At 39.1% G+C, this 15,488-nt stretch overlaps 1 protein-coding gene across 1 annotated transcript in view; it reads right to left on the reverse strand.

Moving 5' to 3' along the window:
• The window catches only part of LOC127878345 (speckle targeted PIP5K1A-regulated poly(A) polymerase-like), a 78,469-nt gene that overhangs the window by 17,801 nt on the left and 45,180 nt on the right, over positions 1–15,488 (reverse strand). The window contains exons 11-17 of the mRNA XM_052424872.1: positions 13,624–13,716; positions 10,265–10,410; positions 7,285–7,446; positions 6,464–6,503; positions 3,428–3,591; positions 2,631–2,756; positions 712–824 (exon numbers count right to left, since the gene is read on the reverse strand). Of these exons, the coding sequence (XP_052280832.1) occupies positions 712–824; positions 2,631–2,756; positions 3,428–3,591; positions 6,464–6,503; positions 7,285–7,446; positions 10,265–10,410; positions 13,624–13,716 (844 nt within the window). The remainder of the gene's footprint in view (positions 1–711; positions 825–2,630; positions 2,757–3,427; positions 3,592–6,463; positions 6,504–7,284; positions 7,447–10,264; positions 10,411–13,623; positions 13,717–15,488) is intronic.

The following is a 15,488-nucleotide window of genomic DNA, read 5'->3' on the forward strand; positions in this document are numbered from 1 at the left end:
CTACATACATTATCTGCTCGTTGTGTCTCTAGCTACATGCAGTATCTGCTTGTTGTGTCGCTAGCTACAAGCAGTATCTTCTCGTTGTGTCTCTAGCTACATACAGTATCTGCTCGTTGTGTCTCTAGCTACATACAGTATGTGCTCATTGTGTCTCTAGCTACATGCAGTATCTGCTCGTTGTGTCTCTAGCTACATACAGTATCTGCTCGTTGTGTCACTAGCTACATACAGTATCTGCTCGTTGTGTCTCTAGCTACATACATTATCTGCTCGTTGTGTCTCTAGCTACATACAGTATCTGCTCGTTGTGTCTCTAGCTACGTACAGTATCTGCTCGTTGTGTCTCTAGCTACATACAGTATCTTCTCGTTGTGTCTCTAGCTACATACAGTATCTGCTCGTTGTGTCTCTAGCTACATACAGTATCTGCTCGTAGTGTCACTAGCTATATGCAGTATCTGCTATTTGTGTCTCTAGCTACATACAGTATCTGCTCGTTGTGTCTCTAGCTACATACAGTATCTGCTCGTTGTTTCTCTAGCTACATACAGTATCTGCTTGTTGTGTCTCTAGCTACAGCCAGATCTGCTCGTTGTGTCTCTAGCTACATACATGATCTGCTCGTTGTGTCTCTAGCTACATACAAGATCTGCTCGTTGTGTCTCTAGCTACATACAAGATCTGCTCATTATGTCTCTAGCTACATACAGTATCTGCTCGTTGTGTTTCTTGGCCGCCGCCATCTTGGCCTCCTCTTCCTTCATCTTCTGTTTGATCTCCTCCGTGGCCTCGGGCAGCTCCTCCACCGCCAGCATCAGCACCTGTACCAGCAGATAGATAACATGGATAATGACTTGTACCAGCAGATAGATAACAAGGATAATGACCTGTACCAGCAGATAGATAACATGGATAATGACATGTACCAGCAGATAGATAACATGGATAATGACCTGTACCAGCAGATAAATAACATGGATAATGACCTGTACCAGAAGATAGATAACATGTATGACATGTACCAGCAGATACATAACATGGATAATGACCTGTACCAGCAGATAGATAACATGGATAATGACCTGTACCAGCAGATAGATAAAATGGATAATGACCTGTACCAGCAGATAAATAACATGGCTAATGACCTGTACCAGCAGATAGATAATATGGATAATGACCTGTACCAGAAGATAGATAACATGTATGGCATGTAGCAGCAGATAGATAACATGGATAATGACCTGTACCAGCAGATAGATAACATGGATAATGACCTGTACCAGCAGATAGATAACATGGATAATGACCTGTACCAGCAGATAGATAACATGGATAATGACCTGTACCAGCAGATAAATAACATGGCTAATGACCTGTACCAGCAGATAGATAATATGGATAATGACCTGTACCAGAAGATAGATAACATGTATGGCATGTAGCAGCAGATAGATAACATGGATAATGACCTGTACCAGCAGATAGATAACATGGATAATGACTTGTACCAGCAGATAGATAACAAGGATAATGACCTGTACCAGCAGATAGATAACATGGATAATGACCTGTACCAGCAGGTAGATAACAAGGATAATGACCTGTACCAGCAGATAGATAACAAGGATAATGACCTGTACCAGCAGATAGATAACAAGGATAATGAACTGTACCAGCAGATAGATAACATGGATAATGACATGTACCAGCAGATAGATAACAAGGATAATGACCTGTACCAGCAGATATATAACAAGGATAATGACCTGTACCAGCAGATAGATAACAAGGATAATGACCTGTACCAGCAGATATATAACATGGATAATGACCTGTACCAGCAGATATATAACAAGGATAATGACCTGTACCAGCAGAAAGATAAAAAGGATAATGTTGAACACATCTAGCTAGGCTTACAAAACCAGATTCATAAAAGTCTTACCTTGTATGATATTTATCCTGTAATTTCTCAAACAGACCTTAGCCTTGGACTGGATAGTGAAAAGTACATATTTCCTTAATTTAATTTTTGACCTTGCATTGTGACCTCGACCTTAGGCAAACAAACTTAGTTCTTGCATGCAACACCTAGTCTGATCCTAGTGGTTACTTATGACAAGTTATATTTCCATCTATCCATGCTGGACAAAGTTATGCTACAGAAAAATATTTTAAGCAGCCCGCCCGCCCAAAAATTAGGAGTTCCCATTACACAGTAATTTTTGAAAAAAATGGGTGCATAAACATAAACAGGAAAATGGTTTAAATGTATAGAAGCGAGATCTGTGGTGAGTACTTCAGACATTTGGGACATTCCAGGTACTTTTGGCATAATTCCCCTTCTCAGAAAGTATATATATTTTCCACTATTGCAACATCAAATTCCACTTTTAATATAAGCTTTATTTTGAACAGAAGATGACTAAATTTGAACACAAAATGACTATGTTAAAGGCATTTTGGTCAATATTATCAGCAATTTAAAAAAAAAATCCATCTTAATTTAATCACCCATTTGAAGCAAAGCATTTTATTTGTATGTTTCATAATCAAGATGTTCCTGCTGAATTGCAGAAACTATATTCTGTTTTAATGCAAATTGCATTTAACAACTCTCGGACCTCTTTCAGTACACGTAGGATAAAGGCTGAAACTCTCTTGCACCACTCCAGCTTAACATTGCCTGATGTCCCCTTCTGTAGAATCTTCAGGAACTTGGGCGTCAGCATCGTTGGCTTCAACTCAATCTGCAGCAGATAACATCCTTGAATTATAATTTGTGTACATATCTAATGGAATATGTATGGTTCAAATCAGACAGAGACTTTTGAACATTGAAATCAAAGGCTTCAGATACTTAATAACATGATTTTTTAATGATTTATTTTCATATATCATTGGTGTTTATCTATCATAATACACATGAATATTTCGAGAAAATCCCAGCCTTTTTTGCTTGTCAAAGGATCATGCTTTTATTGATATTTACTGGGTTATCATATAGTATCATCTGCCATTGAAATATAAATTCACCAAAAGCTAAGTAGCCAGAAGTGGGTTGAGTGGGGTGGAGGGAATAATTATATACTTGGCATAGAACCTCAAATTTAAACCTCTTCTGCTATTATTAAGCACTAGAATATGACCCCAGTCCTGATAAAATGGGTTTTATCACACTTGAGGCCAGCCAAGCTCCAGAGTCTTGTGAGGAGCTTCCCTGTCTGTAAAGAGACCATGAAACCTTGCATGAAGTTATAGCAGACTACATAACTCCTGACCAGACTGTGTGATTGTGCAGGCTGGTCTGGAGCTTATCTGGCCTTTTTAAGCCTAAGACCCATGTTATCATGAAGAGGGTCACATAAACTCAACATAAGCTAATATTCAGAGAGTATTATGACACAGGTTCATATTTTACCTCAAACTCATACTCGCCAATGTTTCTGGGCATGCGTCCCTTCTCCAGGATGGCCTCTTCCTTCTCCTTGTCCTCTATCAGAATGATCTCTGGCACTTCACTGTTCAGCAGGTGAATCACGTCTCCCCCTGAAACATGTTCAACAGGTGAATCAAGTCTCCCCCCTGAAACATCTTCAACAGACAAATCAAGTCACCCCCCTGAAACATGTTCAACAGATGAATCAATTCACCCCCCCCCCCCCTGAAACATGTTCAACAGATGAATCAAGTCACCACCCTGAAACATGTTCAACAGGTGAATCAAGTCACCACCCTGAAACATGTTCAACAGGTGAATCAAGTCACCACCCTGAAACATGTTCAACAGATGAATCAAGTCACCCCCCCCCCTGAAACATGTTCAACAGGTGAATCAAGTCACCCCCCCCCTGAAACATGTTCAACAGATGAATCAAGTCACCCCCCCCCCTGAAACATGTTCAACAGGTGAATTAAGTCACCCCCCCCCCTGAAACATGTTCCACAGATGAATTAAGTCACCCCCCCAAAAAAAACAAAAACAAAAAAAACATGTTCAACTGATGAATCAAGTCACCCCTCTGAAACATGTTCAACAGGTAAATCAAGTCACCCCCCCCCCCCCCTAAAACATGTTCAGTAGGTGAATCAAGTCACCCCCCTGAAACATGTTCAACAGATGAATTAAGTCACCCCCTGAAACATGTTCACAGGTGACTCAAGTCTCTCCCCCCCCCCCTGAAACATGTTCAACAGATGAATCAAGTCACCCAATCAAGTCACGCCGCTGAAACATGTTCAACAGATGAATCAAGTCATCCCCCCCTGAAACATGTTCAGCAGGTGAATCAAATCACCCCCTGAAACATGTTCAACAGGTGAATCAAGTCACCCCCCCCCTGAAACATGTTCAACAGATGAATCAAGTCACCCCCTGAAACATGTTCATCAGATGAATAGTCACCTCGTGAAACATGTTCAACAGATGAATTAAGTCACCCCACCCCCCTGAAACATGTTCAACAGATTAATCAAGTCACCCCCTGAAACATGTTTAACAGATGAATCAAGTCACCCCATTGAATCATGTCCAACAGATGAATCAAGTCATCCCCCCTGAAACATGTTCAACAGATGAATCAAGTCACCCCCTGAAACATGTTCAACAGGTGAATCAAGTCATCCCCCCCCTGAAACATGTTCAACAGATGAATCAAGTCACCCCCTGAAACATGTTCAACAGATGAATGAAGTCACCCCACCCCCCCTAAACATGTTCCACAGATGAATCAAGTCACCCCTCTGAAACATGTTCAACAGGTAAATCAAGTCACCCCCCCCCCCTAAAACATGTTCAGTAGGTGAATCAAGTCACCCCCCTGAAACATGTTCAACAGATGAATTAAGTCACCCCCTGAAACATGTTCACAGGTGACTCAAGTCTCTCCCCCCCCCCCTGAAACATGTTCAACAGATGAATCAAGTCACCCAATCAAGTCACGCCGCTGAAACATGTTCAACAGATGAATCAAGTCATCCCCCCCTGAAACATGTTCAGCAGGTGAATCAAATCACCCCCTGAAACATGTTCAACAGGTGAATCAAGTCACCCCCCCCCCCCCCCTGAAACATGTTCAACAGATGAATCAAGTCACCCCCTGAAACATGTTCATCAGATGAATAGTCACCTCGTGAAACATGTTCAACAGATGAATTAAGTCACCCCACCCCCCTGAAACATGTTCAACAGATTAATCAAGTCACCCCCTGAAACATGTTTAACAGATGAATCAAGTCACCCCATTGAATCATGTCCAACAGATGAATCAAGTCATCCCCCCTGAAACATGTTCAACAGATGAATCAAGTCACCCCCTGAAACATGTTCAACAGGTGAATCAAGTCATCCCCCCCTGAAACATGTTCAACAGATGAATCAAGTCACCCCCTGAAACATGTTCAACAGATGAATCAAGTCACCCCACCCCCCCTAAACATGTTCCACAGATGAATCAAGTCACCCCCTGAAACATGTTCAACAGATAAATCAAGTCATCCCCCTGAAACATGTTAGACAGGTGAATCAAGTCACCCCCTGAAACATGTTCAGCAGGTGAATCAAGTCACCAACCCCTGAAACATGTTCAACAGGTGAATCAAGTTACCCCCCCCCCCCCCCGAAACATGTTCAACAGGTGCATCAAGTCACCCCCCCCCTGAAACATGTTCAACAGGTGAATCAATCAACTTACCCCCCGGAAACATATTTAACAGGTGAATCGAGTCAACCCCATGAATAATGTTCAACAGATGAATCAAGTCACCCCCCTGAAACATGTTCAACAGATGAATCATGTCATCCCCCCTGAAACATGTTCAACAGGTGAATCAAGTCACCCCCCCTGAAACACGTTAAACAGATGAATTAAGTCACACACCCTGAAACATGGTCACTAAGTGAATCGTGTCACCCACTGAAACATGTTCAACAGATGAATTAAGTCAAACTCCCGTAAACATGTTCAGCAGATGAATCAAGTCACCGCCTTGAAACATGTTTAACAGGTGAATCAAGTCACCCCCTGAAACATGTTCAACAGATGAATTAAGTCACACACCCTTAAACATGGTCGCTAAGTGAATCAAGTCACTGGGCTGAAACATGTTCAACAGATGAATCAAGTCACCCCCTGAAACATGTTCAACAGGTGAATCAAGTCACCCCCCTGTAACATGTTCAACATATGAATCAAGTCACCCCCTGAAACATGTTCAGCAGGTGAATTAAGTCACCCCCCTGAAAAAAGTTCAACAGGTGAATAAAGTCATCACCCTGAAACATGTTAAACAGATAAATCAAGTTACTAGCTGATACATGTTCAACAGGTGTATCGAGTCAGCCCCCAGAAACATGTTCAGCAGGTGAATCAAGTCACTAGCTGAAACATGTTTAACAGATGATTCAAGTCACCCCCCCCCCCCCCTTGAAACATATTTAACAGGTGAATAAAGTAACTGAGCTGAAACATGTTCAAAAGGTGAATCAAGTCTCCCCCCTGAAATATGTTCAACAGATGAATTGAGTCATCCCAATGAAACATATTCCAAGAGGTAAATGAAGTCCCCCCCCCCCTTCAACATGTTCAGCAGGTGAATCAAGTCACCCCCCTGAAACGTGTTCAGCAGGTGAATCAAGTCTCCGCCCTGAAACATGTTCACCAGGTTTATCAAGTCTCCCCCAGAAACATGTTAAACAGGTGAATCTAGTCACCCCCAGAATCATGTTCAAGAGGTTAATCAAACCAACCCCTGAAACATGTTCAACAAGTCAATCAAGCCACCCCCTGCAACAATGTCCTCCAACTACGCTGGCAGGCTAACAGGCATTGATGTTGGTCCTTGGGACCAGTCTACTAAACATTCAAGGGCAATGCAGAGGTCTGAGTATATTGAGCATAAACATGAGGACTTAATTAGCATATATGTGCAGTTGTTCAAGATTAGCCAACTGCAGATGACTCTTTCCACCTAAACATTAATTCTTCTATGGAAAGACTTCCATTAAACGAAAAATACCATGCAAGTGTAAAGTGTCGTCCCTGTAGAATGCAGTCTAATCAGGGAAGATAGCTAACACATATGCATTAGTCCCTGTGCTCCCAGAGCACCACAACATCACACAGAATGTGACCTTGGTGACCTTCGACCTTACAGACAGCATTCCATTTTTTACAATTGAACCATGCTTATGTTTTTATGATTTGTTTACGGCTCTTCATAAATGTTGGATACAAAGTCCTGGGTGAAAAAACAGGCATAAATCAGTGTTACACTCACCCCAGTAGAGCTGCTCATGGAGAACCCATCGTTGCCCCACACGGAGGTTTTAATGGCTGCGATACGGAACTCTCGAACTATCACCTCCCTCGACTTCTCATTAACGTTCTGTGTGATGTTGTGGTTCAGAACAAACGGGTCTTGAATGTTCACAGCAGAGGTCTGCCAAAATAATAATTGGATTACACTTCAAAATGTGTAAAAATCCTGCTAGCTTTTATGAACAGTCATTCTTAAAAATAAAATCAAGCTTCAGAAGCACAATGACAAACCAAAATTACATCATTAGGCCATTTACATAGGCATGTCTGTATCTGTAGAAATAACTTAATGAAATGATCACAACACCGCGCAAGAATTCAACCTGCGACTGTCAAATATGTAATCCAGTACTCAACCAACTGACCTAGTTGGCCAGGAACATTGTATGAAACCCTTCAATAATAAAGTTATGCTTTTTGAAAACAGCATGATCATGGTTCAAACAGAAATCTCAAACCTAAATTCAAGCACTTTTCAAGGACTTTTTAAGGCCAAATTTTCATTTTCAAGGCCGATTAACATATATATAATTTATTTGCTTGAACACATTAAACTTATTTCACAATAACTCATACATGTTATTTATTACATACAAATACACGTTATCCATCCTTAACTCAATGAGTCTCACATATGTATTTACTTTTTAAAGTTATTATAAACAAACACATTGTCTCTTTCTATGCTCACATCAAACAGACTAGTTCATTTTATTTAAACATAAGTCAGTTACTATTACATTTTGTATTTCACAGGGCTGTTGTTGTTTATGACTGTTTTAGATTCAACAGTTTTAACAATAGTACCTTCCTGTTTCACCATAAACACATTGCAGGAACCCTGTTTGCTTCTCAATTTCATGTTTTCTTTGTGGGTTTCCTCTTTATAGTGGCTTTTCAAAGCGCTTTTCCCCATTCCCCCGACACCAATGGTCTTCATATAGACCAAACATTGTGCTTTTCGAATGTCATTTGTTTTCTGTACCCAGGAATATTCATAAGTTTCGCGCAAAACATAACGATAAACGTCATTTTGACAACTTGTTTATGACCAGAAAATAGCGCCATGAATATTCATATTTAAAGAATGTTGACGTTTCGTATAAGTGGTAATTATTTAAGCATTTTTCTGCATTTCATCAGTGTTTATGACCAGAAAGTAGCGCCAGGAATATTCAGTTAACCACTCTGCTTTGAAACGACACTACCCCATCGCTGCATTTTGACTCGCGAAAATAAATCACAACGGAGAACCTCTGACCTAGTACACATAATCTGTGACGTGTACACTTAACGTTTCGTACCCAATAGTGTACAAAACTTATATTTCGTACTCAACTTTTTGCGCAAAGGAATTTATGATAAATTTTCGTAATATTTTCCTTAAGAACGATTAAAATTCGTGGCAATGATAAAAGTAATTTTGAACAGAAATAGACATTTTCAAGGCTTTTTTACATGAAATAAGCACTTTTCAAGCACTTTTTCAAGGCCAACCTTAGTTCAAGGGCTTTTCAAGCCTAAGGACTCGTTTTCAAGCGCTTTTCAAGCCGTGTGCGAACCCTGATGATAAACAAGACTATTGTCAAGCAATGTAAGTCCCCTACCGGCTCCACCATTGTCAGAAATTCCAGATTTTTATATGTATATATTTTTTGCCATAGCAACAATTTTTTTTTATTTAGGAACAAAATGAAATGACGTGCATAATGTCCATATTGCCATCTATCCATGTTTCAAGTTTCATGAAAAAATATTAAGAACTTTAAAAGTTATTGCAGGATCCAGAAAACCACCATTTTCAGCAGTATTTCTAGTCTATTTGTTGCCATAGCAACCAGAATTTTGGACGTGGGAACGAAATGAAATGACGTGCACAAAGTCCATAATGCCATCTTTCCATGTTCAAGTTACATGAAAAAATATTAAGAACTTAAAAAGTTATCGCAGGATCCAGAAAACCACCATTTTCAGCAGTATTTCTAGTCTATTTGTTGCCATAGCAACCAGAATTTTTTACGGCGGAACGAAATGAAATGACGTGCATAATGTCCATATTGCCATCTATCCATGTTTCAAGTTTCATGAAAAAAAAAAAGAACTTTAAAAGTTATCGCAGGATCCAGAAAAACCACCATTTTCAGCAGTATTTCTAGTCTTAGACTATTTGTTGCCATAGCAACTACAATTTTTGACGTAGGAACGAAATGAAATGACGTGCATAATGTCCATTTTGCCATCTATCTATGTTCCAAGTTTCATGAAAAAATATTAAGAACTTTAAGAGTTATCACAGGATCCAGAAAAGTGTGACGGACTGACAGATACAAAACTTAAGTCCCCTCAGGTGAAACCGGTAGGGGACTAACAAGGCTATTGTCAAGCAATATGGTCCCCTACCGACTCCAAAATTTGTCAGAAATTCCACTATTTTCAGAATTTTTAAAAATGTTTGGTTGCCATAGCCATAGCAACCACAATTTTTGACGTAGGAACAAAATGAAATGATGTGCATAATGTCCATATTGCCATCTATATATGTTGCAAGTTTCATGAAAAAATATTAAGAACTTTTAAATTTATCGCAGGATCCAGAAAAGTGTGACAGACAGACTCACAGACAGACAGACAGACATACAGACAGACAGATACACAGAGCCCAAACCATAAGTCCCCTCCGGTGAAACCGGTAGGGGGACAATAAACAGACATATAAACAATCTCCCTAGGGGGTCAGTTCACAATTAACCCTTTCCCACTCAAAAGAAAAGTGAAAACCAGCATAAAACCTGTAATATGCAGGCTGTTCTGGTTTTACGCTTGTTGCATAGAGCCAATTTCACTATAAACTTAAAACTATCAAAAGTTTTTTTTAATTTTTATTTTATTCTCTAATAATAACAAACGCGTAAAATGTGAATCTGAGTTCACCGTTATACCTTAAAGTTCCTCAGCCTGGGATCGGCCATGTTGGACTTGTCAAAGAATGAAGTGAATGGGATCTCCTGAGCAGTGCGAGTCAGCAGAATGTTCTCTGGGAAGTTGAAAGCACTCCAGTACGAGAAGAAGCCAGACAACAGCTCAGCTGTAATAATAAGGAATATTTTTAAGTATTGCTCTGCAAAATTGGGACTTAATGCATGTGCAAATAGCGTTCTTCCAGATTAGCCTGTGCAGTCTGCACGACATTTTCCATTTTCCAATAAATAAAAGAGAATTACACAGGCTAATCTGAGACGAAACTTTAAGCACATACATTTAGCCCAGTTTTCCCTAGAATAGTGTTGTTTATAATTTGGAACAAAACTGATTTCCATGTGAAGTATGTGTTATCAAGCTTAAAATAAGGATGTCAACAATCTTAGAGTAATAAAATTTGTAATAGAATATTATTTAGCAATACAAAATCCTGTCCCTTAAAGTTATGATCTAGTAATTAGCATGTTCCATACATTACAGTCGAAACTGACCTTATGGCCACCTGAATTTACCGGTCACCTGCAGACAACGGTCAGTCTGGAATCCTCCCGACGAAAAACACTCTATATTACACTTGAATTTAACGGCCACCTGGCCATAACGGCCAACGGCCACTATATTCCACTCCGAAATTCATGTTTGGCCTAAAATCAACGGTCATGCGTCAGTGGTCTCGGGTCGCGAAAATTAAAAACACAGCACATCAATTGTCCGTCTATTTTGCGGTTAAAGCGCCTGAAAGCGGTAATTGTCTTTGATATTATAAAAGCGGCCCGCTGCGAGTAAACAAATAATAAGGTGTTGAGGTTTCTTTTCCGGGGATAATTGTGGGGGTATCTTCAAAAGAAAATATGTCAGAGTTTGTGACATGTTTAAAGTAATTATCGCCAATTAAATGACCGCTAATTAGTACATTGTACTTACAACATTGAGTATTGATTTAAAAATAATATTTTCGGATCATTCTTTAAAAGAGTTTTCTAGCGTACACAACATTTTTTCAAAGCAAGCGGAATAATAAATCACGGAATAACAATGAGTGTTCAAAAGAAGATAAGCGAGTTTTTTAGCGTGGAATGTATTGTTTTGATTGTAGCGACTGATAATGGTTGTGTGTGTTTTTAAGTTTTTGCGTGATCAGTTATCTTCTTTTTTTGTGCATGATGTGCTATGTTTTTCTTGGATAAAAATGAATGAATGTTTGTATTTTGTATGAGACTGAAGAATGAAAATGCTTTTTGTGTGATGTTTGCGTACGAATAAATTTTAAGAAACTTTTTTGCGTCTTTTTCTTTGAATTAGAATGGTACAATTACACCAAACTATCGGGTTATGACACCGAATCCGCTTTTTAGACTTTTACGGACGTGACGTCAACGGCACGTAACAAGCTTTATTTACTGAATGAACGAGATGCATGAGTAAACAATTATACCAGCGTTGATAGTCATTGCTCTAATTCAACAATATGAAATTAAATCAATCTAAAAGATATTATTCTGTATTATTCAATATACACACGTAAGTTAATGCTGTTATTATGCTTTGTTAACGGCAATGAGCATTTGTTTTACACTGTATGCAAATGACTGGGTGGGGTAACGACATAGCAATACTACCAACTGACCAACATTCTTAAAATTGTGATCCAAATTCAACGGTCACCTGTGGACAACGGCCACTTTGGTCATTTCCCTTGAATGACCGATGAATTCAGGTTTGACTGTATATGTTTCTTCTTACTCTAATTTTAAATATTTATATAAATTCTTTATAGGCAAGCCAAGAAACAACAACTATACTACTCAATAAAATAGAACACACTACTCAACTAGAAAAAGCGCAGCAGAGGCCGACGCGTATCCCCACACCGCATGTTTGACCCAGGGGCGCCCCATGGTTGGTAATGGGTCCATGCATAGTTGAGATTGACCGTATTGTCATAAGAAAAGTTCAGTATCAATTAGAAGTGAATCGGTGTAGAAATGAAGAAATTATAGTAAAAGACAATTTTGGGTGGGTGTGGCCTATTATGGGCGGGGCGCCCCAGGGTTGGTAAAGGGGCCATACATAGTTGAGATTGACCGCATTGTCATAATGGATGTTCAGTATCAATTTGAAGTAAATCGGTGTAGAAATGAAGAAATTATAGGAAAAGGCAATTTTGGGTGGGTGGGGCCTATGTGGGCGGGGCGCCCCAGGGTTGGTTATGGCGCCATGCATAGTTGAGATTGACTGCATTGTTATAAAAGAGGTTCAGTATCAATTTGAAGTGAATCGTTGTAGAAATGAAGATATTATAGTAAAAGGCAATTTTGGGTGGGTGGGGCCAATGTGGGCAGGGCGCCCCAGGGTTGGTAATGGGGACATGCATAGTTGAGATTAACTGCATTGTCATAAGAGAGGTTCAGTATCAATTTGAAGTGAATCGGTGTAGAAATGAAGAAATTATAGTAAAAGGCAATTTTGGGTGGGCGTGGCCTATGTGTCCAGGGCGCCCCAGGGTTGGTTTTGGGGCCATGCATAGTTGAGATTTACCTTATTGTCATAAGAGAGGCTCAATATCAATTTGAAGTAAATCGGTGCAGAAATGAAGAAGTTAATGTAAAATAACATAAAAAATGAGTGAAAATCTCTGACCCGGCCCCGCCCCAACCCCCATAACTTTTGACCCAGGGGTCAGATAAAAATTCCGTCACTGTCACCATCGCACATATGCTCATAGCTACCATGCATGTAAGTTTTAAGGTTCTAGTGCTAATAGTGTAGGAGGAGCAGGTGGCCAGGACGGACGGACAGACGCACTTCAATACAATATCCCCACTTTTTCTCCGAAAGACGTGGGGATAATAAAATAGAACACGCATATGAATATTTTATTGCTTACATTTATCCATATGCTGGGTGATTATAACCAAATGGACACCCAATTTTATTTATTAAGTTAACTGAGTCAATCCAAACAAATACACGAGTGAAGTGTAATCTTATTGGTAAATTGTATATCCCATCCTACCAAGTTAGTGCCTGGTTACCTTCAAGCTCACTGAGTAACCCTAAGTAACGCAAACACAAATGTTACTGCCGTGTGCCATACCAGCTGACCAAGTAAACATTCACAAACATGCGCATCTTTGTAAACTTCCAGCTCACCAAGTTAATGCAGTGTAACTTAATGGCTGACTAAGTATCCCCACACACACACATTAGTGGAGTGTAACCTAATGGCTGACTTAGTAACCCCCCCCCACCTGCTGACTGGGTACACCACTCATACATCCCTACCAGCTAACCCCACAAGCTACTTATTGTAACATACCAGCTGACTGGGTGTTTGTGGTGGCAGGAATCATCTGCCAGTCCATAGCAAACGTGCAGTCCCAGCTCTCAATCCTCGTGCGATTGGCTACACCTGAAGGAAAACAAACCAAGCATTGGTATAAATTACAATACTTATCAATTAGGTGGTCTACACTACGATTAAGCCATTACTTGTTACACATACAATTCATTATCAGCTTTAATAAACTAATTCAATTGTATGCCAAAATAAGATGCTGTATTTTATAAACACAAATATCCCCAGTAGAAGCCCTGTCGGAGTTTATTTAAAAGAGATGTGCTCATCAGAAACACAATGTCCCCTACTGCGCCACTTTGAAATAAAATTTCTATTTATCATTTGGCAGGTATAGAAATCATCTCCTTTTAAAGCTTATTACTTCTCTTGGATTTTGTCCAATCCAACCGGGAGGGGGGGGGGGGGTCTGTAGACAGTCAAAATGACCAAGTCAGACATCACTGACAACCAAGGCCTGTGGTTTATCAAAGAGATCATAGCCAGAGTTCATCATGTACATATAAACTTAAGTCCAGAGGTATGTAATGAACCCTACCATTCACAAATTAGTAGAGAAAAGATATGATAATTATATCATTAAAAAAACTTTGACAAATTATTAATTTGAGTTATAAATAATCCAAATAAAAAATCTGTACAGTAACTGTGAAAAGAAGTTAAATTCTTGGTAAGAAAATATATGAGATTTATAATTATATAAATTACTTCCCATGAAAATAATTGTCTCTAACAAATCTCTATTTTTAGTAGCAAATAATTAAAAGCCACTCTCTATTTTTAGTAGCAAATAATTAAAAGCCACTACCGTGACTGTAGATTCACCACTTAATGTGCAGCTCCATGAGATACACATGCATACTATGTTCAATATTGAATAATTATCTCCCTTTAGAGCTTATTACTTCCATTTGATTTGTATTTTTGATCTTAGACCTTGAAGGATGACCTTGACCTTTTACCACGATTTGTTTGTCAGAAAAACAATGCTGCCTACTGCGCCACTTTGATTTATTTAAAAAAAATAAAAAAAATTGGCAGGTCAGATAATTATGTCCATTTAAAGCTTATTACTTTCCTTGGATTTGTTTTTTCAATCCCTAGACCTGGAAGGATGATGTTCACCTTGAAATTTTACCACTCAAAATGTGCAGCTCCATGAGATACACATGCATGCCAAATATCAAGCTGCTATCTTCAATATTTAAAAAGTTATGGCCAATGTTAAAGTTTTGTTTCGGACGGACGGATTGACTGACATACTGACGGACAGTTCAACTGCTATATGCCACCCTACCGGGGGCATAAAAAGGGATGTGTTTCAGGGCTCGAAATATACACTCGCACACTGCGAGTGAAAAATACCCATTGCAAGTTTTCAGCCACTAGTATTTTTTTGCAAGTAAAGAAATAGTAAAAACAAGAGATTGCCAAGCAATATGGTCCCCTACCGATGAAACTCCACCATTTTCAGTATTTTTTAAAATATTTGTTGCCATAGCAGGGCTCAACATAAACCTAAAAACCAACTTGACCTGCCGGGCAAGTACTTAGAAAATCTACTTGCCCTGAACGTAAAGCCACTTGCCCAAACATGAAATATCACATTAACTGTAAACCATTAACTGTAAACCTCATATGTTTTAATAAAGATCAAAGTGATACACCACAGAACCTTTTTTTATTTTTGCACATTTAACAAAATTATTACAGTAATTAAAGTCTAATTAAAGTCTAAATGTAGATTTGTGCCAATATTTGATTATTAAACATTGCTCCTAACGATTCATCATATCTCAACCATTCAAACTCACATTTCCATTATG

The sequence above is a fragment of the Dreissena polymorpha genome, chromosome 4 (genome assembly GCF_020536995.1).
Source record: "Dreissena polymorpha isolate Duluth1 chromosome 4, UMN_Dpol_1.0, whole genome shotgun sequence".
Taxonomy (NCBI): domain Eukaryota; kingdom Metazoa; phylum Mollusca; class Bivalvia; order Myida; family Dreissenidae; genus Dreissena; species Dreissena polymorpha.